At 51.1% G+C, this 21599-nt stretch overlaps 3 protein-coding genes and 1 pseudogene across 3 annotated transcripts; 1 reads left to right on the top strand and 3 right to left on the bottom strand.

Annotated features, from left to right (window-relative positions):
- Positions 1–3325: 3325 nt before the first annotated feature.
- On the bottom strand, positions 3326–7108 carry LOC102420309 (histone H2B type 1). The gene is made up of 2 exons (XM_006105698.3): positions 6063–7108; positions 3326–3713 (listed from the first exon to the last, which is right to left on the bottom strand). Exon 1 carries the CDS (start codon positions 6449–6451, stop codon positions 6071–6073), a length of 381 nt encoding a protein of 126 aa, XP_006105760.1. The 5' UTR covers positions 6452–7108; the 3' UTR covers positions 3326–3713; positions 6063–6070.
- A 511-nt stretch (positions 7109–7619) lies between these two features.
- Positions 7620–8389, bottom strand: LOC102419994 (annotated as a pseudogene).
- A 6604-nt stretch (positions 8390–14993) lies between these two features.
- On the bottom strand, positions 14994–19950 carry LOC102419677 (histone H2A type 1). Its single transcript, XM_006105697.3, has 2 exons — positions 19380–19950; positions 14994–15164 (listed from the first exon to the last, which is right to left on the bottom strand). Exon 1 carries the CDS (start codon positions 19892–19894, stop codon positions 19502–19504), a length of 393 nt encoding a protein of 130 aa, XP_006105759.1. The 5' UTR covers positions 19895–19950; the 3' UTR covers positions 14994–15164; positions 19380–19501.
- A 245-nt stretch (positions 19951–20195) lies between these two features.
- LOC102443067 (histone H2B type 1) lies at positions 20196–20665 on the top strand. The gene has a single exon (XM_014447811.2). It carries the CDS (start codon positions 20229–20231, stop codon positions 20607–20609), a length of 381 nt encoding a protein of 126 aa, XP_014303297.1. The 5' UTR covers positions 20196–20228; the 3' UTR covers positions 20610–20665.
- The last annotated feature ends 934 nt before the right edge of the window (positions 20666–21599 follow it).

Raw genomic sequence — 21599 nt, 5'->3', positions numbered from 1 at the left:
GACATCATAAATCTTCCAGTGAGAGATATTAGAGAAAAAATATGTGGTCATTATTGATACAATGGAAGTATCTGCTAGCAGATAACACTCATACTTTAAAAAAAATTTTTTATCAGACATTTTCAATATACTGAGAATGAAAAGGAGTAGCTACTTCATAAGGAGGGGCTACAGTGAGCATAATATTTAATGATCAATTTTGGAAGGATTCCCCAAAAGCCAAAGAGGAAGACAAAAGTTCTACTTTTGTGGTACTGCTCCTATTCAACATGGCACCAAGGGCCCTGCCAATCTTTTTAGACCAAGACAGGAAGTACTTATGACAGGGATTCAATAAGAAAAGATGTTATCTTTCTTGTTTGAAAATAACATGTCATTGCAAAAGTTCACGGGTTTGTATAAATGATTCGATCTCACCGAGCCCTACAGGGGTGGTGGACATAGGAAGTCAGGCCTTCCTGCGACAGCAGTGACCCATCCGGAATGGAAATGGAAAACCCTCTCACCATTTACAGCACAACAGGCGAAGGATTCTAAGACCAGGAAAAACCCTCCAGATCTATATAAATAAAACTATGACATGTCACTGAGGGATACACACCAAGATCCACTCGAATTGATAGCTACGCAGTGTTTACGTCTTGTGACTTAATGTGCTAACATGCTCCTAAGTTCCAAAATAACCAAATCGGTGATGTTGTGCCACAGCCTGATGGATCTTCGGTGAAGCATTGTACACATCATGTTGATGAGCAAGAATCCCCCCCCCCCCCCCCCCCCCGCCCACAATAACAAAAACCCAGAGGCAGCAATACAGACTGGTAGGTTCTGACTCGGGCTGAGCTTTAGGGGGGGGCTGGGTGATCCCCAGACACAGCCTCAGGAGTCAGAAGTGACGCGTGTTCGCTCAGGTCTTTGTTGGCCAAGCTGACTGGAGGGCGCCGGGCTGGCTGGAGCAGGTCTCAGTGTCTCCCTAGCGATCAGGGTCGATGACTTAGAGCAGTGGTTCTCAACCTTCCTAATGCCGCGACCCTTTAATACAGTTCCTCATGTTGTGGTCACCCCCAATTTCATTGTTACAAATTGAACATAATGAAAGCATAGTGATTAATCACAAAAACAATATGTAATTATATATGTGTTTTCTGATGGTCTTAGGCGACCCCTGTGAAAGGGTCGTTCGACCCCCAAAGGGGTCGAGACCCACAGGTTGAGAACCGCTGGCCTAGCGTTCCCCACAGGCATGTACTTCTGTGTGGTGCTGAGAGCAGGACCCGGGGCTGAGACCGTGGGACGCGGGGCAAGTTGAGCGAAGCTTCGGGTGAATCGGTAAATCCGTGAGTGAGATCGGGATGACAGATGTGGCAGGAGAATGACCAGGGAGCATCTGGAAAGCACTGGGAACGTCTGGGCGTTTGCAAAATAATCAATAAATAAAATGCAGATGAACAGGGGAGGGTTGTGTGCCACCTGCACCCGAGTCTGAACCGTCTTTTGAGGCGGTTTGTGTGGCTGTTGGGTATTAGCATTTCTGCGAAGGGCAGTTCTCGGTATGATCTCGGGCCCAGGCGCTGGGGCATCACCTGGTAACAGAAATGCAGACGATCGGGTTCTGCCATCAGTCTGGGCAGCCGTGGGCCGGATCCAGCCCGTTTGAAATGAATAAAACTAAAAAAAAAAAAGACCGTACCCTTTTATGTAATGACTAGAGGCCCAGTGCACAAAAATTTGTGCACTGGGGGGGGGGGGGGGTGCCCCAGCCCAGCCTGTGCCCTCTCGCAGTCTGGGACCCCTCGGGAGATAACGACCTGCTGGCTTAGGCCTGCTCCCAGGTGGCAGAGGGCAGGTCCAATCCCTAGGTGCAGCCCCTGGTCATGCACAGAGCAGGGCGGATTGGGAGGTTGGGGCGCTGTACCCTGTCACACTCAGGGCAGGGCCAATGGGGAGGTTATGGCTCTCCCCCGTCACACACAGAACAAGGCCCGTGGATGGGGGGTTGGGGCGCCGCCACTATCACACTCAGGTCAGGGCCGATGGAGAGGTTATGGCTCTACCCTGTCACACACAGAGCAGGGCCCGTGGTGGGGGGGGGGGCTTGGGGCGCCACACCCTGTCACACACAGAGCAGGGCCCATCAGGGGGTTGGGGCGCCGCACCCTGTCACACACAGAGCAGGGCCGATCAGGGGGTTGGGGCACTGCACCCTGTCAAACACAGAGCCCCAGGGCAATCAGGGGATTGGGGAGCTCCCCCCTATCAGGCACAGAGCAGGGCTGATCAGGGGGTTGGGGCGCCTTCCCCTGTCACGAACAGAGCAGGGCAGATAGGGAGGTTGTGGCCCCGCCCCCTGTGACACACAGAGCCACAGGGCGATCAGGGGGTTTGGGCGCTGCCCCCTGTCATGCTGATCCCGGTGCTGGGAGGCATATTACCCTTTTACTATATAGGATAGAGGCCTGGTGCACGGGTGGGGGCTGGCTGGTTTGCCCTGAAGGGTGTCCTGGATCAGGGTGGGGGTCCCTTCTGGGGTGCCTGGCCAGGCTGTCTGAGGGGCTGAGGGCCGTTTTCCGGCTGGAGGGTGACTGAAGCTCCCAACCGCTCCTTTTTTTCTTTTTTCTTTTTTAAATTCTGGGCCAGCTTTAGCTCTGAGGCCTCGCTGCTGAAAACATTGATACAATGTTGCGGTCAGGCTGGCTGAAGCCCGGCTGACTGAAAGCCGGTTTCTGGGGTTTTGTTTAGCTTCTATATTTGCAACATAGTTGCTTAGAGTTGCAGTTGAGAGGCCAGCAAGTCAGGCAGGGAACGTTGGAGTCCGCTGTCACTGGAGCAAGCAAGCCTCCCTGTTTGCTTCAGTGCACGGCTGCCGGCCGCCATCTTGGCTGACAGTTAATTTGCATAACGATATGCTGATTAGCCAATGGGAAGGGTAGCGGTCGTACGCTAATTACCATGTTTCTCTTTTATTAGTGTAGATGTTTACTTTGAATTTATATTAGTTCACACAAACACTCCATCCATGCTTTTGTTCCGGCCCTCCGGTCCAGTTTAAGAACCCATTGTGGCCCTCGAGTCAAAAAGTTTGCCCACCCCTGGTGGTGGTTCAGTACGCACTCGGCTTGAGACCCTTGTTTCCCTTCGTTCAGGAGCCGGATGTGAGCTCTGTCAGCTCCACGACTGTTTCCCTTCAAGACCGTTACCAAAGCCACGGCAGGGCTTCAGCCTCACCTACTCAGACCTTCATACCAGAAAGCACGTGGAACATAAATTGTATGTTTGGAAAGGGGATATGTTAGGAGAAAGATTTGAATTAAAAATGAATGCAGAATTCCAGTACTTACTCCACAAATTTTTATTAATCATATCGCAGATGTGTGGCCAATCCTCTCATTCAGACTTCTCTAAGCAAAGGTAGTCCATGGGAAAGAAAGAATTCCCAGTAAGTAGGCTTGTGACAGAAGTAAATTCTACTTTTATGACTGAAACGAGTAATAAAATGAGAAAGCTAAAATAAAACACCGTGTTTGGACTCCTCCACTCAGGTAATGACCTTTTGATGAATCAATGTGCAGGAACCAGGAGGGGTTGGGTGTGTGTGGGATAAACAGTAATTATTCTCAGGCAGATCAGACTTTGCGTATTTCATAACTTCTATGGGTTGATTCACATTTTCAGTTACTGTTTGCATTCATTTCTTCTCCGCATTCATCTCTGCCCTAATTGAAAAAAATAAAAATAAAAGGTGTTTATTTGTTAGGTGCCATTTTGACACCTGCATTAATAATTGCTATACAACGAAGTAGATCCTTGTTACATTTGCTTGTATCACGTGCTATGAAGTATCTCTGCAGTGTCACCTCCACTTTAGTCATTATTAGCATGAACAGACAATGACTCAATTCATACTTAGGAGACGTTCCTGAAAAATATAGGCTCTGTGTTCCAAATCCCACCAGGACCCTCTTGGGGTGGTATTCCAACAGTTCAAAAGCTCATATTCTCTCCCCTTCGTTTTTGAGTTGCAGAGAATTGGCTACTCTGATTTCCATTTTAAATCATTGACTAGGGAAAATATAACTGGTAACAACTGCTAAATCCATAACAGACTGTCAGACAGTTTTTAAGAGTTTTACATGAGCCCGGCTGCGCTGGCTCAGTGGTTGAGCGTTGACCTTTGAACCAGGAGGTCATGGTTCGACTCCATGGTCAGGACACATCCCCAGTGGGGGGTGTGCAGGAGGCAGCTCATCATTTCCATTTGGTTATTTTATATTTTTTATTGTGGTGTTCTGGAACCAAATTTTAAATATCTCTGAGCTCCATTTTCTTCTTTTTCAAATCTGTGTAGGCAAAAGGGTTGTTGTTGTTTGTTGTGTTTTTTTTGTGTGTGTGTTTTTTTTACATCTGTTACAGTTGGTCACTGCAAGTCTTTGCCTTTTTACTCATTTTGTTTCCACTGTCTGTTGCTCTTGTTCTTGCCATGGTTTCCTGTTTCGTGGTGTATTTGGTTTAGTTTGGTTGTGATTTGATATTGTACCACCTGAGATTTCTTAAGGCCTAAAACAAAGCTTTTTCCTTCAGGGCGGATTTGTATTTGCCTTTACCAGGTGGCTCAAGGGCTCAGAACCAGGGTGGGGTACCCCTAAACTAACTTCTCAGCCTGGGTGAATCCCTGTGGTATTAATGCCAGAAACAAGTCAGCTGGGCTTTTAGTCCAAATGCTCAGTGTGAAACCTGCCCAGCTGGGCCCCAGGGTTCAGGGCAGACTCTTCCTTGCAATCATCAGTGTGTTGTGTGTGTGTTTATTTCTAGTTCCTCCTTCCACCTCCAGGATGTAGCTTTTGCTCTGGTGCCCAGCTTCACCAAGAAAGATTTCGTATCAGGCTCCCCATCATGGAGAGGCGTCACAAAACCCCTAAAAGCAAAGCTCAGCTTTGGTTAAAAGCCCGCTGGGGTGTTTAGGGTGCTTGGGGTGTCACAGGGGTCAGGGTGGTGGCTCTCTGTGTTGCTTTTAAAAATAGTAAAAATATTATTCTGGATTTTAATTGCACCCACTTGCCATTGTGTGGAAGGGGGAAATTCTCCTTTCCCTCCTCTGGTTCTTTTGCTTCACAAATAATCTTATCAACAGAAAATAAGTTAACACGAGAAATTCACATTTAATCTTGTGCACACAGGGACCCCACCCACGTAAGTCAGACACCGGCATCTGTGAGAGGTTTGGAGATAGAAAGGGCAGCAGGTATACAACACGTTCTGAGCTAGGGATGGTGTCTTGCACTTTGAGGGCTTCAAAGGGTTGGTTATTGCAACATAAGAGCAGGTAAATAGAAGTTCGTCCTGCCCTTCAGACAGGCCCAACAGGTTCTTCCTGAAACTCTTATGTGCAATGTCCCTAATTCACGTTGCCCATAGTTGAGGGGTAGAACCTTCTCTTGTGCCCAAGGCGAAAACTGCCTTTCGCCCAAAATAACCTGCTAGCCCAGCTTTGAAGACGCCTCGGAGCCTGGTCCCACCTCCTCTCCCTGTGCCCTGGGGATGCAGCACAGGCTACGCCCTCTCCCTCCCCCACTCGCTGCTCAGAGCCTCAAGCAGAAATTGAACTGCACAGCAACCAAACCAGAAAAACCTCTATACTTCGTGAAAACATTGTTTTCAACCTTTTCTCAGCAATAGTTGGCTTTTTTTTTTTTGAGAAAAACTCTAAAGAGAACTTGTCACAAAAAATTGCACTATGCTTTCATGAGGGGTCATCATCAAATCCCTGACCAATTCAGAGATCTGCACAGGGAAATGGGAGCTGTACATTTGCAATCACACTTCCAGGACAAATTAGTGTTCACTTATGAACTGCGCTTGTCTCCCATCTATACAACTGGTGGTAGCTATTACTGCTGGATAACTCCCAAGTATTCCCTACACCTCTCTATAACAAAATGACGATGTAGCTCTCAACTCAGAAACCAGAGAATAGATTCTGAGCGAATGAATGGATTACAACTCATTTGTTGAAAGAATGCGTGGCTCTGAAAAGAGCCTTTGGGGTCAGGAGTCAGGCCGCTTACTTGCGCGTCTACTTGGAGCTGGTGTACTTGGTGACGGCCTTGGTGCCCTCGGACACGGCGTGCTTGGCCAGCTCGCCGGGCAGCAGCAGGCGCACGGCCGTCTGGATCTCGCGGGACGTGATGGTCGAGCGCTTGTTGTAATGCGCCAGGCGCGACGCCTCGCCCGCGATGCGCTCGAAGATGTCGTTGACGAACGAGTTCATGATGCCCATGGCCTTGGACGAGATGCCGGTGTCGGGGTGCACCTGCTTGAGCACCTTGTACACGTACACCGAGTAGCTCTCCTTGCGGCTGCGCTTGCGCTTCTTGCCGTCCTTCTTCTGCGCCTTGGTCACCGCCTTCTTGGAGCCCTTCTTCGGGGCGGGCGCGGACTTCGCGGGCTCGGGCATAACTGCGATGGGTGTCCCACTGTCGCTCACACTGGAGGAAGTAATGACCCCTCAACAGCGGCGCGATTATTTATAGACGATGTATTCAAATGAGGATAGTTAGATTTCGATCCTGATTGGAGGATTCATAGGTTGTCGTCACAAATGAGCATGTAAATAAACTTTTCATTGTACCTTTTCATTGGCTATTTGATTACTTTGCTGGGCCCAATCAGATGGCTTAGACTATGTTACCCAGAGCTACCAGAGTCCTCGGCTAGCACTGTGCTGTGTACTTCAGATCCTGTGAAACTTCCCGACAACGCACCAGCTGCAGGGCTGTGGGCGGAGGCCATCTGCTGGCCGGTGCACCTCCAGACGCCGAGTGTGGGGCCCGCGCCAGTGGACACCTAGCGGCCGAGCTTATGTCCTGGACGCAGGAGCGGGCGCAGACTGTGGCTGACAAACGCAGTAGCGCGCGCCCGCGGCACTTAACCAAACCACCAGGCTCGGCAACGTGCTGTGCGACACTGGAATCTAGCATCCCCAATTCTATCAAAGCTCTAATGTTTGGCCCTAGCCGGCGTCTTCGGTGGATAGCGCGTGGGCCTGTGGACCCAAGGGTCCCGGACTCGATTCCGGTCAAGGGCACATAACCTAGGTTGCAGGTTCCTCCCCAGCACGGGCCCTGGTCGGGACACAAGCTGGAGGCAACCAATCGACGTGTTTCCTCTCACATTGTTTTTTCCTTTCCCACTCCCCGCCCCCCTCCAAGAAAAAAATAAAAATAAAAAACCCTGTAGTATTTACTTAGGTGAATCTCCCCCTTCATAACCGCCAGATACGTCTGTAGAGGTCGCCAAATACCCCTAGTGCTGGAAATGCCACACTTCCGCCAGTGTCTGTGGGCCGATTTAGGAACTAAGTTGCCTGGAAGGACACAGTATAGTTCCGGGGCCCTAAAGACCAAATGGACAAACCAGAACTAGGTCCAAAGCAACTTCCAGTCCTACTAAAAACCCAACCGCTCCTAGACAGTCAAGTACCAGATCCGGACACGCCTCCATCCCCGGAACCTCGCTAACCTGGGCAATTTCCCTTCCCCCCGCCCCAGCCCCGCCAATCTCTGCAGCGCCCGCCCAACAGGCAAGACCCCGAAAAAGTGCAACAGCTCTTTCCTGGAGACCCGTGGGTGGCTCTGAAAAGAGCCTTTGGGGTTGTGTTGTGTGTTAACAGTCGGCCAAAGGGACTTCCTACTTCTTCTTGGCCGCCTTCTTGGTCTTGGCTGCCTTGGGCTTGGGGGCCTTCGGCTTAGGCGGCTTGGATTTCGCCGCTTTGGCCTTGGCCGGGCTCTTGGGCACCTTCTTGGGTTTGGCTGCTTTCGCCTTCTTCGGGCTCTTCACCTTTTTGGCTCCAACAGCCGCCGCCGGCTTCTTGGGCTTCTTCGGGGTCTTCTTGGCGCTCTTCTTGGGGGTGGCGGAGCCCGCGGGCTTCTTGGGCTTCTTGGCCCGCGCCCGCGGCTTTCCTGGGCTTGGCCGCCGCCCGCCTTCTTGGCCTTGGGCTTGGGCCTCCCCGGGAGCCGCCTTTCTTGTTGAGCTTGAAGGAGCCCGAGGCGCCGGTGCCCTTGGTCTGCACCAGGGTGCCCTTGCTCACCAGGCTCTTGAGGCCCAGCTTGATGCGGCTGTTGTTCTTGTCCACGTCGTAGCCCGCGGCCGCCAGCGCCTTCTTGAGCGCGGCCAGCGACACGCCGTTGCGCTCCTTGGAGGCGGCGACCGCCTTGGTGATGAGCTCGGACACCGGCGGCCCGGACGCCTTGCGCTTGGCGGCACCGCCGGACTTGCGCGCCTTCTTCTTCGCGGGCGCCTTCTCGGCGGGGGCCGGAGCGGCGGGGGCGGCGGGCGCGGTCTCGGACATGCTGCGGGCGGGCGTGGGAGCGAACTCGAGCCGGAAGAGCGACACTGGCCGGGACTCGGGCCGCGCCGCCGCGCCCGCGCGCTTATATAGGGCGGAGCTGCGCCGTGATTGGTGCGCTGTCCAGCCCGCCTCGCTGGCAGCTGCAGAGTGTCCTGTCGGATCCCGAGTTGTGTTTGTTACACCTCGAAAAATGCTCAAAATATCAAAATCCCCTGCACCGAATTGCCCGGTTTTGCTCAGAAAGGGATCCCCGAAGTCTCAGGCTTCGCCCAGGGGTCCCGTTACGCGGGAACGACACACCTTTATGCGAAAAACTAGCAATATTTCCCACCGTGCGCGTCAGATTTCAACTCTGAGAAACAAAACTTTCTATTTTCTGCGTAAATTATACACCGATCTTTAACGGTGGAGTTTTCTGACCTCTCACAGAGGATTCTCCAAGTGGTTAGGTTCTCATATATCAAAAAACCATTTCCCTGGAATGAGGATTTTTATTACAAATCTGCCCTTAAGTGAGGGAAGTAACACAGGCTCCTCGGAGAGTCCTGCCTATGGAGCCGAGGGCATTCGAGTTCATCAAGCTGGATTCCTTTAATGCCAAACGAATGACTGCCCACGAGGGGTCCCATTTTGGAGCCCCGAGACACCAGTCTATGCGCCCATGGTTTTCTTTCTGTGGGCAGCACCCGCGATTTTAAACAATTCCCTAGAATAATTCTTTCCCTGTCTGCTCCCAAGGGTTGGGGGCGGGGCTGTTGGTTCCCTTCCCCTGGACAACTGCTCCAGGAGTTCAGATGCCTTCAATTCAGGGCCTTGGGAAGGAAGGGGAGGCAAAACACTGGGTGCACAGAAATGGGAAAAGGTTCATTTTCAAGTAGCCCACGGGTGATGTCCACAAAGTCCCTGGCAGGGGAGGTGCCCTGTGAGGTACTGAGGGACGATGGAAGTGAAGCCACTCTCTCTGATGACGTGTTTGTTTGTTTTTTGCAAGGTCTCTAAAGAGTGGTGTCCTTTAGGTAGTTGTCCAATCAACACAGAAGTCAGCCTGTGGTCTTGCTGAGTTCTTTCAGCCCATACCCTAGGGTCACATTGTAATATACTGGTTAGAATAGAAATTCAAATGTTGGTCTTAAAGGGACATAAATCAGAAGTGGAGCTTATAAGGCATCTACTATTGTTAGAGAAACCCAGGCCCCCTTATTACTGAATAGGGGATCAAGAACTAGTCCACCCACCAGATACGCTGCGGCCATGAGGATTACGGCCCGATGCGTCCCAGAGTTTCATAAAGAGGAAACCAAGTTGCACGGAGGATTGAATGACCAGCTTATTTTCCATCTCGGAAGCAGAGTTCGGAGGGACGATGGAAGTGAAGCCATTCTCTCTGAAGACGTGTTTGTTTGTTTTTTGCAAGGTCTCTAAAGAGTGGTGTCCTTTAGGTAGTTGTCCAATCAACACAGAAGTACAGTTGGCAGTGAACACCCAACTAAAGGACTTTTTCCAGCGAAATGAACGGGGTGGACTTGTCTCTAAAAACTGCAAGCCATGCACTTGAGAGAAAAACACAATTGTGGCCAGTGCCTAAATGGATCTGATACTATTCTGTGGGTGCAGTGGCTGGTTGTAGCATTGGTTTTGGGCAATCACATTGATTTTGAGTTTTATTGCCCCGTATTTTCACACACAACAGATCCTACAGATAATGTCCATAAAGTCACAGGAAGTGGAGGTGCACTTTGAGAAATCTGCCTGCATTCTTGCTGAGTTCTTTTGGCCGATGCCTGTGGATCACACTGTAATACACCAGTCCTACTGAAATAAAAATGAGAATACAAATCTTCATGTTGAAACATTCACGAGATGTTTAAAAATCATCTAATTTAAATTAATCCTGAATGTGCTACAAAAGTGATGTAAAATAGCAAATTTTTAAAGCCTTCATGTCTAAGCAGTTTCAATGGAATTGGCTCATGCTCTTGAACAATAAGTATGCCCTGTGCCACATCTACATATAAAAAAGGCTAATATGCTAAGTGTCCCTCCCTCCGTCCTACCACTCGCTGTGACGCACACTAACCACCAGGGGGCAGTTGCTCAATGCAGGAGCTGCTGGGACTGGCACAGAGAAATGGCACTGTGGACCTGGCGCCCACAAAGCAACACTCAGCCTCCCCCAAGTGGGACACAGGCCCCGCCAACCCCAGAGCCACACCCTACCAAATCGCAACTGATGCTGCCAGGACCTCATGGCAAATTCGTGCACATTGAAAGGAAATTAATTAGAAGAAATATTTTAATATCGCTATTCACCCTTTCTCTATAATAGAGTGTCAACCAAATTCATGATCGACAATGCAGATGGAAACACGTGTGGGATTGGCACCAGCAAGAACTTTATATGTGTCGCACATGCATGAGTCAACTTAGCCTCTTATAGATATAGAATGAACTTGCTTAAGTAGACCTGCTTTCTGGCTTAGCTAAACTTTTTCCAGCCCAGTGAAGCACCCCAACTTCTCTTTCAGGTCATTGTCAGCAACACAGCAGTAAATATCAGCACATTATTATTGTAGATCACGCAGGGAGAACAAAGGGTAAAATATTTAACTGCAGCCGTGTTTGACTATATTCTGCGCAGTGAGAAAACCTGGAGTCATTTTCAAGGTCCACCATTTCTTACTTCTTTTCAGTCGGGTCAAGTTTATAAGCTTTCTAAATCTCTGTTTTCCGGCTAATGAAAAGAAAATGGGATTCCACCGAGTCTCCTATCTACCTACTCCAGGACTTCTGTGAGGATCAAATGAGATGAGGCAGGGAAAACGCTTCACAGACATTTGGTTAAAGTGTAAAATGTTTGCTCCTGGCTATAAAGGAAGTCGTGTTCCTGGGCTGAAGAAACTGCAAGACTAGTCGTCACTAGCAAGAGAAAGCCTGGTGTTGCTACGTGACGTCATTACCTGGACAGTCGGACACATAGAATATTAGGCTTTTATATATATAGATATTTTTATTAATTTCAGAGAGGAAGGGAGAGGGAAAGAGAGATAGAAACATCAATGATGAGAGAACATAGATCAGCTGCTGCCTCCTGCACACCCCACACTGGGGATTGAGCCCGCGACCCAGGCATGTGCTCTGACTGGGAACTGAACAGTGACCTCCTGCTTCATAGGTCGACACAACCTCTGAGGCAAGCCAGCCGGGCCAGGTGGCCTCGTCTCTCTGTAGGGAGGACCCATGTGATAGATGAGCTTCCTGGTGCTTGACCAGGAAACTCCGTCCTGGCTGATTGAGTGCATGTTTCTGGGAGAGGTTTTGCCTGCAGTCACATTAGGTCTGAAATGTAGGTTTTGTATGTTGGGCTTCTAGCACAAGGGCCCCATTGGGCCTGTGTGTTTGTGTGTTTTAACAATTTTATGTATAGATTTCAGTCTTGTTCCAGATGATTCTGAACCAATCACTCCAGTTGGTCTCAGAATCTCCGTATTTATCAAGTTCCTCAGGGCCCACCCACCTCGGGGAATGACTGCCACGCTCACAGGAGGTGGCGACAGGCCGTGGGCTGAGCGTGTGGATTTCTGGACTTGCCTGTGAGACCTGCCAACGACGTTTACACCGGATATGACCACACTGTGGGAGGATGGGGCGGCAGCCATCGAATCCTCACGTCCACAGATTCCTACCTGACCCGGCTCCAGGTGGGCTACGGAGGAATAAGGACCCTAATGGTCACAGGCGGACGACTGGGCCCCGGCTGCCTGCTGACAACTGGAATCCCTAGCACAGCGTCTCCACTTCTGCCCCATGCGATCACCTTCATCATAACCACCCTTTCCCACTGTAGCCGGTGTGGCTCCGTGGACAGAGCTTTGGCTCATGGACCAAATTCAATTCTGGGCGAGGACACATACCTCGGTGGCAGGCTTGATGCCCAGCCCTGGTTGGGCATGTGCAGGGGGCAAACAATGGATGTGTCTCTCCCACATCAATGTCTCTCTCTCTCTCTCTCTCTCTCTCTCTCTCTCTGTGTCCCCTCCACTCTCTCTAAAATAAATAACTAATGGGGAAAACATCCTCCGGTGAGGATTAGCAACAACAAGATGTCACAACTGCCCTGTGTGCTCCCTGCCTCGGGACTGAGTCATCAGGACAGTGTTTCTCGGGTTGGGGGTCCGAACAACCATACAGGTGGGGAGGTCAGTTCAGTGGCATCAGGACGGAATGAGCTAGGACAGGGTCTAACACATGGACCTCAGCCCGGCCGGCGGGGCTCCGGGGTTGAGGGTCGACCTATGAACCAGGAGGACACGGTTGGATCCCCGGTCAGGGCACAGGCCCGGGTTGTGGGCTCCATCCCCCGTGTGGGGCGTGGAGGGGGCAGCCGGTCCATGATGCTCTCTCATCACTGATGTTTCTCTCTCTCTCCCTCTCCCTTCCTCTCTGAAATCAATAAAAATATACTTAAAACATAAACTGAAATACGGTGCTTAAATGTATTTAAAACATAAACTGAAATGTCAGTTACCTGCACCGCTGCTGAGTGTGTGGCGGGTGGAGTGCAGCCGTCACTGCGCGGGCTCAACGCGCGGGGGCGCTGTCGTCCTGAGCTGTTCCGAGCCTGAGCCTCGGTCGCTAAGATCTAAAGGGCTTTTGGGTGGAGACTCCGCCTTAGTCTCCCGGGGCCTGGGTGTGGGCAGCGGGGCGCTGTGCTGAGAGCAGCCACGTGCTTCTTAGAAAAACCGAAAGGGAATAGGCTGGGACTTGGCTGCCTTCACTCCGCATCCTCGTTTCTGGGTTGTGATATGTTGGTGTGTTCTGGCTGCTTCGTGGGAGGCAGAGATTGGGGACCAGGTGTTTTTCCTAAAGAAATGCGCGCCTCCCCGCGCCCTGCTAGGGGCGTGTCTACAAGCCCAGGATGGGGTGGCGAGAGCCTGTGGACAGAGCCTCCCGGGGACTTTTTAAGGAGGCAGGTGCTCTCCTGGCTTTTGGCCTGGACCTGGGACACTATTTTAAAAGGCGGGGATATCTGTGAATGTAAACATTGTCGTTCTTTTTATTTAACGCAACAACCATATCTGTGAGTTGCCACTCATGGATGGAATCTAAGTAACTGATGAACGGGGTGGATCCAGAGACACGGAAGCAAGGGACAGCGTGGGAATCTCAGCGGGGAGGCGGGGGAGGGTGGGTGTGGGGTGGGAGGCGATCAACCAAAGACCTTGTATGCAGAGAGCATCCGCCATGGACACAGACAGTGGGGAGGCGAGGGCCTGGGGCAGGCGGCTGGGTGGACTGGAGGGGCTGGATGGGGAAAAGGGGACAGACGTGACATTTTCAACAACGAAAATTAAAAATATTTACATGAAAACAAAACAACAAACAAGCTGTGAGCTGCATAACCAAGGCTGCCCACGGCACGGTGGTTGGAGCTGTGTCGTGTCAGAGAGAACGTGATCTGCACGTGAGAGTGGCCGGATAAACGGCGCCACGGGGTGATGTAGCTGCAGAAATAAACAAGATCTCTGTGGACCGAGAAGAGGAGCCTCCCCGGACGTAGGATGAAGTGAAAAAGAGCGCAAAACCGCACCCGTGGGTGATGCCCTTGTCAGGGGAAGAGGCTGTAGGAACACACGGGTCCTGCCCATCTGTGCAGAACGGAGAAACCCAAGCAACGGCGGAGACCGGTCCCGTCGGGGTGGGTTGGAAAGGAGCAGGAAGGAGGAGGGAGGCGCCGTTTTGGAGTCTGCCTTCCTGTACGGACACTCTCACTCTCACAGCTACAGCAACGCTTCATGTACCAGCAAAATAAACAAACTATGAACAGCCACGGGGGTGGGGGAACCCAAATGCAATGAAAGCACTAACAGGTGAACCGGACTGTAGTACGTTAACATCATACTGTCGCTGAAGGGATTGAGGAGGATAAAAATGAACTCGAGTAACTGTGGGAAACAGTGTCATGATTGCACACCGCACGGCTACAGGCAAACGCCACTGCACAGAGCCCGTCTGGTGCCGCTCGGGGCTTGAGCATCCACCGGAGAACAAGGAGGTCAGGGTTCGATTCCGGGTCAGGGCACAGGCTGGGTTGTGGGCTGGATCCCCACTGTGGGGCGTGCAGGAGGCAGCCGATCCATGACTCTCTCTCATCATTGATCTTTCTCTCTCTTTCCCTCTTCCTTCCTCTCTGAAATCAATAAAAATGTATTTTTAAAAGAAAGAAAGCAGGGAGCCGACTTGGATGAGGAGAAACATGTCCCGTGTGGGTGTCCGCTCCGAGGCCCGCCCCCAGCACCTGGGAGCCTGGGCTGGTCCTCCCGCGGGGAGAGACGCAGCTTTCTTCCCAGCTCATCACCAGGCAACCCCAGCAAGTCCCTGGTGCCTTAGGGGCAGAGCTGACGGGCGCATGTGACCCAGTGCTAGTGGGGCTTTTGTTTCTAGATGGTAGACACCCTCTCTTCCCAAGCATCTATTTTTTACCCTTTTAATTACCTATTACCTAACACTGCTACCTTGTTGGACAAAAGACCAGGTGTCTATTTTTAAAATATACATTTTTCTTGATTTCAGAGAGAAAGGGAGAGGGAGAGATACTGAGCTATGTCGGCTGGCCGTGTGTCGAATAATAATCTGTAATCAACATTCCCAGAACAATTGCTGCAACGTTTATAGGACAGTGACAGCTCCTCCTCCCCAGCAGTCCGAGTCCTCGTTGGTGTGAGGGTGAGAAACGGTGTCCCTTCTGTGCACAGCCCAACCGCTCGGCAGGTGAGCAGCTGTGTGTTCGGGTTTGTTTTCCCTCTGCCACTGCCCAGTGTCCCTGAGTGAAGAGCACGGTGAGGTGTCAGCTCCAACTGGCAGCAAACGGGTCACAGGATCTACGGCTCACTCAGCACACTTCCTTTTCTCAGAAACAGCCTCACTGCTAAGGAAGGTGCGTCCGTCCTCAGTCCCAGGAAATGTGGATGTTCTCCTTCTGCCCAAACTCCAACCCCAGCAACTGTCAAGTGAGAAGCCCAGTGGAGTCCTGATATGTTGTCAGTACGGTGACATTGATTCCCTGCCTGGAGTCACCTTCTGTTGAAGTCTACATAGTATATTCTAATGTCTTTTGGAGTAACAATGATCATACTGTTCTTCCCCCTCATAGATTTGTCTACTAATGGTGCCGGTTTCTAGGTGTCAATGCAGGCGATGGCTGTCTTTTGGTAGATCTCCTGGTGCTGCTAACCTGTCTGGTACAATATTCAGGTTTTTTAATAAAACAGAGGGGAGAATTCCTGAGCTAAATATGACCCCTTATTGTCAATTTCTGTCTGCATGAGGGATCCTCCATGGAATTCCTAACATCTTCCAGTAATATTCATACATGATACTTGACGGGAATAGTTATTTGCATTTGTAATTCTAAATTAGGATCAACAGATGAAAAACCCTTACACGTTAACCTAATTCTAACCTTAAAATACATGTGATTGTTTGCAACTTATAATAAAACTTACCATACTTGTAAAAACGAGTTCAAATGATACATTAAAAAACAGGGAGTGAGGGGTGGATGAAGGAAAGGATATTGCTGCACAGAGGAGTTGAAAAAATAAGAAGAGGTTTAGCCCGTTGGTGTAGCTCAGCGCTTTAGCATCGACCTATGAACCCGGAGGTCACGGTTCGATGCCCAGGTTTCAGGCTCCATCCCCAGTAGGGAGGTGTGCAGGAGGCAGCCTGATTAGTGATTCTCCGTCATCATTGGTATTTCTTTCTCCCTTCCTCTGAAATCAATAAAAGAAATATATTTTAAAAATAAGAAGAGGTCTAATACACAGTGATGCGGTGTCAAGCAGATGTGCTGTGTCTGGGACACCCCAGAGACCCAACTGATGATTCTGCCTCGGCCTGGCTTATCAGTAAACCCCTTAGGTAGACCAAGCATGTCAAACTCAAAGGCTAACAAGGGCCAAATAAACAAGGCTTAAGTGTATGTGGGACACACACACACACACACAAAAGCTTCCAGTCTCATAGAATTATTTAGGTTTAATTATTTAACCTATTCTCGTAGATTTATTTAGAAAAGTATAGTATAAAAAAAAAGCACAAGAGCAATGATAACACTCATGTTTTCTTCCTGACACTTGGCACCGCTTCTCTCTACTCTCTCCTACTTCGGGGGAAGTCTTGTTCGCAGCGATTACTTTCAAAACTGACCCCAGGTGAGCGTCAGTGATTCCTGATCTGACAGGAGACTTATTTCCTTTCATCATGTGAGTAACTGCGCACACCGTTATACTGGCTGGGCTGCAGAAATATTCCTTGTGGGCCGCATGCAGCCCGTGGGCCGCGAGTTTGACATGCTTGCCTTGGATCAACTTCGTCCCTGGTACCTGGCGGTCTTCAGGGATTGCAGGTCCTGGGTTTTTCACGCTCATCCATTCCCCTGAGGACATGGTAGAGACCTGCTCAAGGGAAGCCAGAATTTATTGCTCACCAGCGGACTTTCTCAAGTGTCGATTTCATGGCAGGGCCTCTATGCTATCAACCAACTTTTTATTATTATTACTATTGATTTCAGAGAGGGAGAGAGAGATAGAAGCATCAATGATGAGAGAGAATCAATGATCGGCTGCCCCCTCCACGCCCCACCCTGGGGATCGAGCCCGCAATCCGGGCTTGTGCCCTGACCAGGGGTTGAACATGATCTACAGGCTGATCTACAGCCAAACCAGTTAGGGTGAGCTATCAACATTTTAACTAGATGAGGTCCTTGACTTGAAGGTCTTGCTACAAACGTAATAAACAAATAAAACGAACAAAGCGTATTATTCCCAACTAAGTAACTAAATAGAAAGTTTGGTTTTGGTGCCTGGAGGAGAGACTTCAAATTCAAGGATCCGCTAACTCCTTTCACTGCTCGTCACAGCAGCTCCTCAAGTCCGTTCCCAAGCCATTTCCCGACCTGTCCCCCTGCTTCCCTTGTCACACACTAAACCAGGCGTGTGGCTTCTTGCTGGGTGTGCACTGCGCGCACAGCCATCTATGGAGATTCCAGGGACATCGTGCCTCCTTCCCTTCTCTTCTTGCCGGAGTTCAGGATGCCATTTGTAACATTATGGTACGTTGGCAAAATTGACCTATTATTTTGTGTAGAGTTTTTACCAGTTTTCTTGTTCTGGCAATAATGTCTTAGGGGCAGGAGTTATAGACTAGCCAGGGGTTAGAAGTACTGGCTTCCTGACCGTGGGACACAGAAGTTGTTCGTGCTCTTTTCCGGTTTCCTCAGCTTTAAAATCAGGACAGGGGCCCAGCTGGTGTGGCTCAGTGGATTGAGCATTGCCCCATGGACCAAGAAGTCCTGCGTTTGATTCCAGGTCAGGGCACCGGCTTGCGTTGTGGGCTTGATCCCTGGTAGAGGGTATGCAAGAGGCAGCCCGTCAATATTTCTCTCTCACCGATATTTTTCCCCCCTCTCTCTCTGAAATCAATGCAAAAAATATTTAAAATAAAATAAAATCAGGATAGGAGAGGATTTACCTCGAGGGGGGTTGGGAAAATGAGCTCATAGGCTGGGAGCAGGTACCAATGTGTCTGACACAGGGAACACCCTGCCCTGATCTCAGAACCCACACTGCTGACCGTTCCAGCCACAGGTGAGCCAAGACGCGGAGGAGGCGAGAGCGCCAGCACCTGGCCCAGCTCACACACCTGTTCAGAGTCGGGGCTGGGTTCAAAGGCAACCTGGACGGTGAGTGAAAAGGGTCCTGAGGCCCAGGTGAGGCAATTCCCAACCGAGGATCCCAGTTCAACCTACAGCGAGCGCTGGGCGGACAGAACCTGGTCTCATGGGCCTGGGCCTTTAGCAAAAGCCATTTGATGAACTCAGTCCCTTAGAATCGCACTCCCCCCCCCCCCCCCAGGTGCTCCACGGGGGGCCATCCAGGTGCTCCCTTGTTTTCCTGCCAATTTGCCTTTAGCACAGCTCCTGCCACTTCTGTGGCTGGTGGCTGCATGGCGAGGGGGGTAGAGAGGGAGGTTGGGGTGTAGGGAGTTGGGGTGTAGGGGGATGGGCCAACCAGAAAACCTTGGTGAGTTTCAACCCTGGAAAAGTGTCCTAATACTCTTTAAAAATAATATTTATTGATCCCAGAGAGAAAGGGAGAGGGAGAGATAGAAACATCAATGATGAGAGAGAATCATTGATCGTCTGCCTCCTGCACGCCCCACACGGGATGGAACTTGCAACCCGGGCCTGAGCCCTGACCAGGAATTGAACCACGACCCCCTGGTTCATAGGTCGACGCTCAACCACTGAGCCACCCAGCCTGGGTCCTAAGGATTTTTTCCCTCCGTCCGGATCGGCGCTTCTTGGGGTTGATGCAGCTAAATGATCGGATCCCTGGGAACTGTTGTGGGGGGAGCAAAAGGCCCCGTTGTGTTCCTTTTGAGCTGCGCTGGTAACCTGGGCCTTAGAACTGAAATCCCCGCACAGCACGTATCAGTTGTATAAAATAGTTTGTTAAACTACAGGTTAGGGGCGTTAAATGGTTAACTGACCCAAGAAGCGAAAGACGCCATCAACTTACCCCCCCGACTTGCAGGTGGTTATGAACTGGCCACAGTCTCAGCTTGGTCAGTGGGGAGAAGACGCCATTCGGGTCTAGATTCAGGCCGTCTTCTCCGCCAGCCCGGGAACCGGTCTCAGGGGCCCGTTCCCCTCCCTCGGAAGCTTCTAAGATGGAGCTTATTGTTATTTAACCGGAGCCGAGACGAACGCCCTCGGGACAGGGCGGGGCGGCCACACACCCGCTGGGGAAGTTCGCCTCCCACAAACTCACAACCTGAGGTTTACAGACCTCAACCCAGGGCTGCAGTTAACCGACTCCCGACCCCAGCCAGGTCCTGCGGCTGTTTGAAATGCGTGTTTATTTCGAGAGCATATGGACTGCCATTTCCTATACAGACTGCTCCATTTTTAGCAACACCGATCCTTTTCTTTAAAGAAAATGTTTGTACCCCATAGGTCTGGAGAAGCTAAGCTTACCTTTCTGTGCATTTCCCCCCTTTAACCTAAAGTGACATTAGCTCTTCCTAGGAGGTGGGTGGGGGCTCTGAAAAGAGCCTTTGGGTTTCAAAGCGTTTCCGGAAGCTGCGATGCCCGTCCAATCACTTGCCCTTGGCCTTGTGGTGGCTCTCGGTCTTCTTGGGCAGCAGCACGGCCTGGATGTTGGGCAGCACGCCGCCCTGCGCGATGGTCACCTTGCCCAGCAGCTTGTTGAGCTCCTCGTCGTTGCGGATGGCCAGCTGCAGGTGGCGCGGGATGATGCGCGTCTTCTTGTTGTCGCGGGCCGCGTTGCCCGCCAGCTCCAGGATCTCGGCCGTCAGGTACTCCAGCACTGCCGCCAGGTACACGGGCGCGCCCGCCCCGACGCGCTCGGCGTAGTTGCCCTTGCGGAGCAGGCGGTGCACGCGGCCCACGGGGAACTGCAGTCCGGCCCGCGAGGAGCGAGACTTGGCCTTGGCGCGCGCCTTGCCGCCCTGCTTGCCGCGTCCAGACATTAGGAAATAAAAAAAAGTCTTTGCAAAAACAAAGGTGGACACTCGCCCGAGCAGACCAGTTCTGAGAGTAGGTGGAACATGGCCGTTTTTATAGGCAGGTCCTGGGAGCAAATCGGAGTGTCTGATTAGCTAGGAACAGACTCAGGCACATAACCAATAGGAGAGTCTCATTTCTATACCTCATTTGCATAGGCCGGCCCAGGGATGACAGCCTTGGCGTTTGTCTGCCAATGAACTAAGAGGCTCTCTGCATCCCTCATTAGCATAAAGTCCCTATAAGTAGCAGAGATTCGGCCCCAGCCGCATTTTCCTCCAGGTCTCCTGAGATTTCAAAATGCCGGAACCAGCCAAGTCCGCTCCCGCCCCGAAGAAGGGCTCCAAGAAGGCCGTGACCAAGGCGCAGAAGAAGGACGGCAAGAAGCGCAAGCGCAGCCGCAAGGAGAGCTACTCGGTGTACGTGTACAAGGTGCTCAAGCAGGTGCACCCCGACACCGGCATCTCGTCCAAGGCCATGGGCATCATGAACTCGTTCGTCAACGACATCTTCGAGCGCATCGCGGGCGAGGCGTCGCGCCTGGCGCATTACAACAAGCGCTCGACCATCACGTCCCGCGAGATCCAGACGGCCGTGCGCCTGCTGCTGCCCGGCGAGCTGGCCAAGCACGCCGTGTCCGAGGGCACCAAGGCCGTCACCAAGTACACCAGCTCCAAGTGAGGTGCTTCGGCCCCTGTCAGACCCAAAGGCTCTTTTCAGAGCCACCCACGTTTTCCCGAAAAGCGCTGTAGTCAGAAACCTGAAAAACTGCGTGATCGAGTTGGGGCAAAGCCCTGAAAATTGGTTAAAACAGGTCATACAGGTCTAACCACAAACGGGCTGTGGGCTGGGAGGTGGGACCCGCCCTTATGTACGTGTGATCTTTGCTCTCGGCCAGGACTAGTGCAAAGTAACTCCCTTTTTTCCCAAATATAGCATGCGGTCTCCCCACCTTGGGTTTAAGTGGTGCTTTCTGTTAGGAACATGGGGGTGTCCGGCTGGGGTGGTTCAGTGGATTGAGCTCCTATGGACCAAGAGGTCCCGGGTTCGATTCCGGATCGGGGCACATGCCGGGGTTGTGGGCTTGATCTGCAGGAGGCAGCCGATCTGTGTCTTTCTCTGATATTTTTCACTTCCTCTTCCTTTCTACCTAAAAGTCAAAACATAAGAAAAATGAACAATGTAACTAAATCACAAGTACTTAAACATGGAAATGTTTACAGGAAATGAGGTTTACAATTACAAAAACAGGCTTTTACAATCTAGGATAAAATGCTGTGTGATTTAGAAGGATCCTGTGGTTTTCTCCAAGATCGATTTGGCACTAGGCGGTTCTCCGTTTGAAAGCAGCTCTCTCCTCACAGCTGCCTGGGGAATGGTGTCACTTGGCCTCGTTAGGGTGGAAACGCATGTGCGAGGCCCCATAAACCCCACTGATTGCTTCAAGTTCCAGTGTCTAGCGCCTCCAAAGTGCGTGCCTCCATCGCTCTAAATTCCTGTGCTGTCATGTCCTCCCAGGTTAGGAGAGAGAAGGAAAATGTCATTTATTGTAAATAGGACTAGAGCAGCGGTTCTCAACCTTGGCTGCACATTAGAAGCACCTGGGAATCTTTTTAAAATCCTGACTTCTGGGCCTCATCCTCCGGAAATCCTGTTTCTTTGTTATGGGGT

The sequence above is a fragment of the Myotis lucifugus genome, unplaced genomic scaffold, assembly GCF_000147115.1.
Source record: "Myotis lucifugus unplaced genomic scaffold, Myoluc2.0 scaffold_716, whole genome shotgun sequence".
NCBI classification, from domain to species: domain Eukaryota; kingdom Metazoa; phylum Chordata; class Mammalia; order Chiroptera; family Vespertilionidae; genus Myotis; species Myotis lucifugus.
Note: the sequence above shows the minus strand (reverse complement) of the source record. Positions and strands in the feature narration are given on the sequence as shown.

Excerpts from the sequence above, each read along its gene's own strand:
- LOC102420309 (XM_006105698.3), bottom strand. The coding sequence starts at position 6,451 with ATGCCCGAGCCCGCGAAGTCCGCGCCCGCCCCGAAGAAGGGCTCCAAG.
- LOC102419677 (XM_006105697.3), bottom strand. The coding sequence starts at position 19,894 with ATGTCTGGACGCGGCAAGCAGGGCGGCAAGGCGCGCGCCAAGGCCAAG.
- LOC102443067 (XM_014447811.2), top strand. The coding sequence starts at position 20,229 with ATGCCGGAACCAGCCAAGTCCGCTCCCGCCCCGAAGAAGGGCTCCAAG.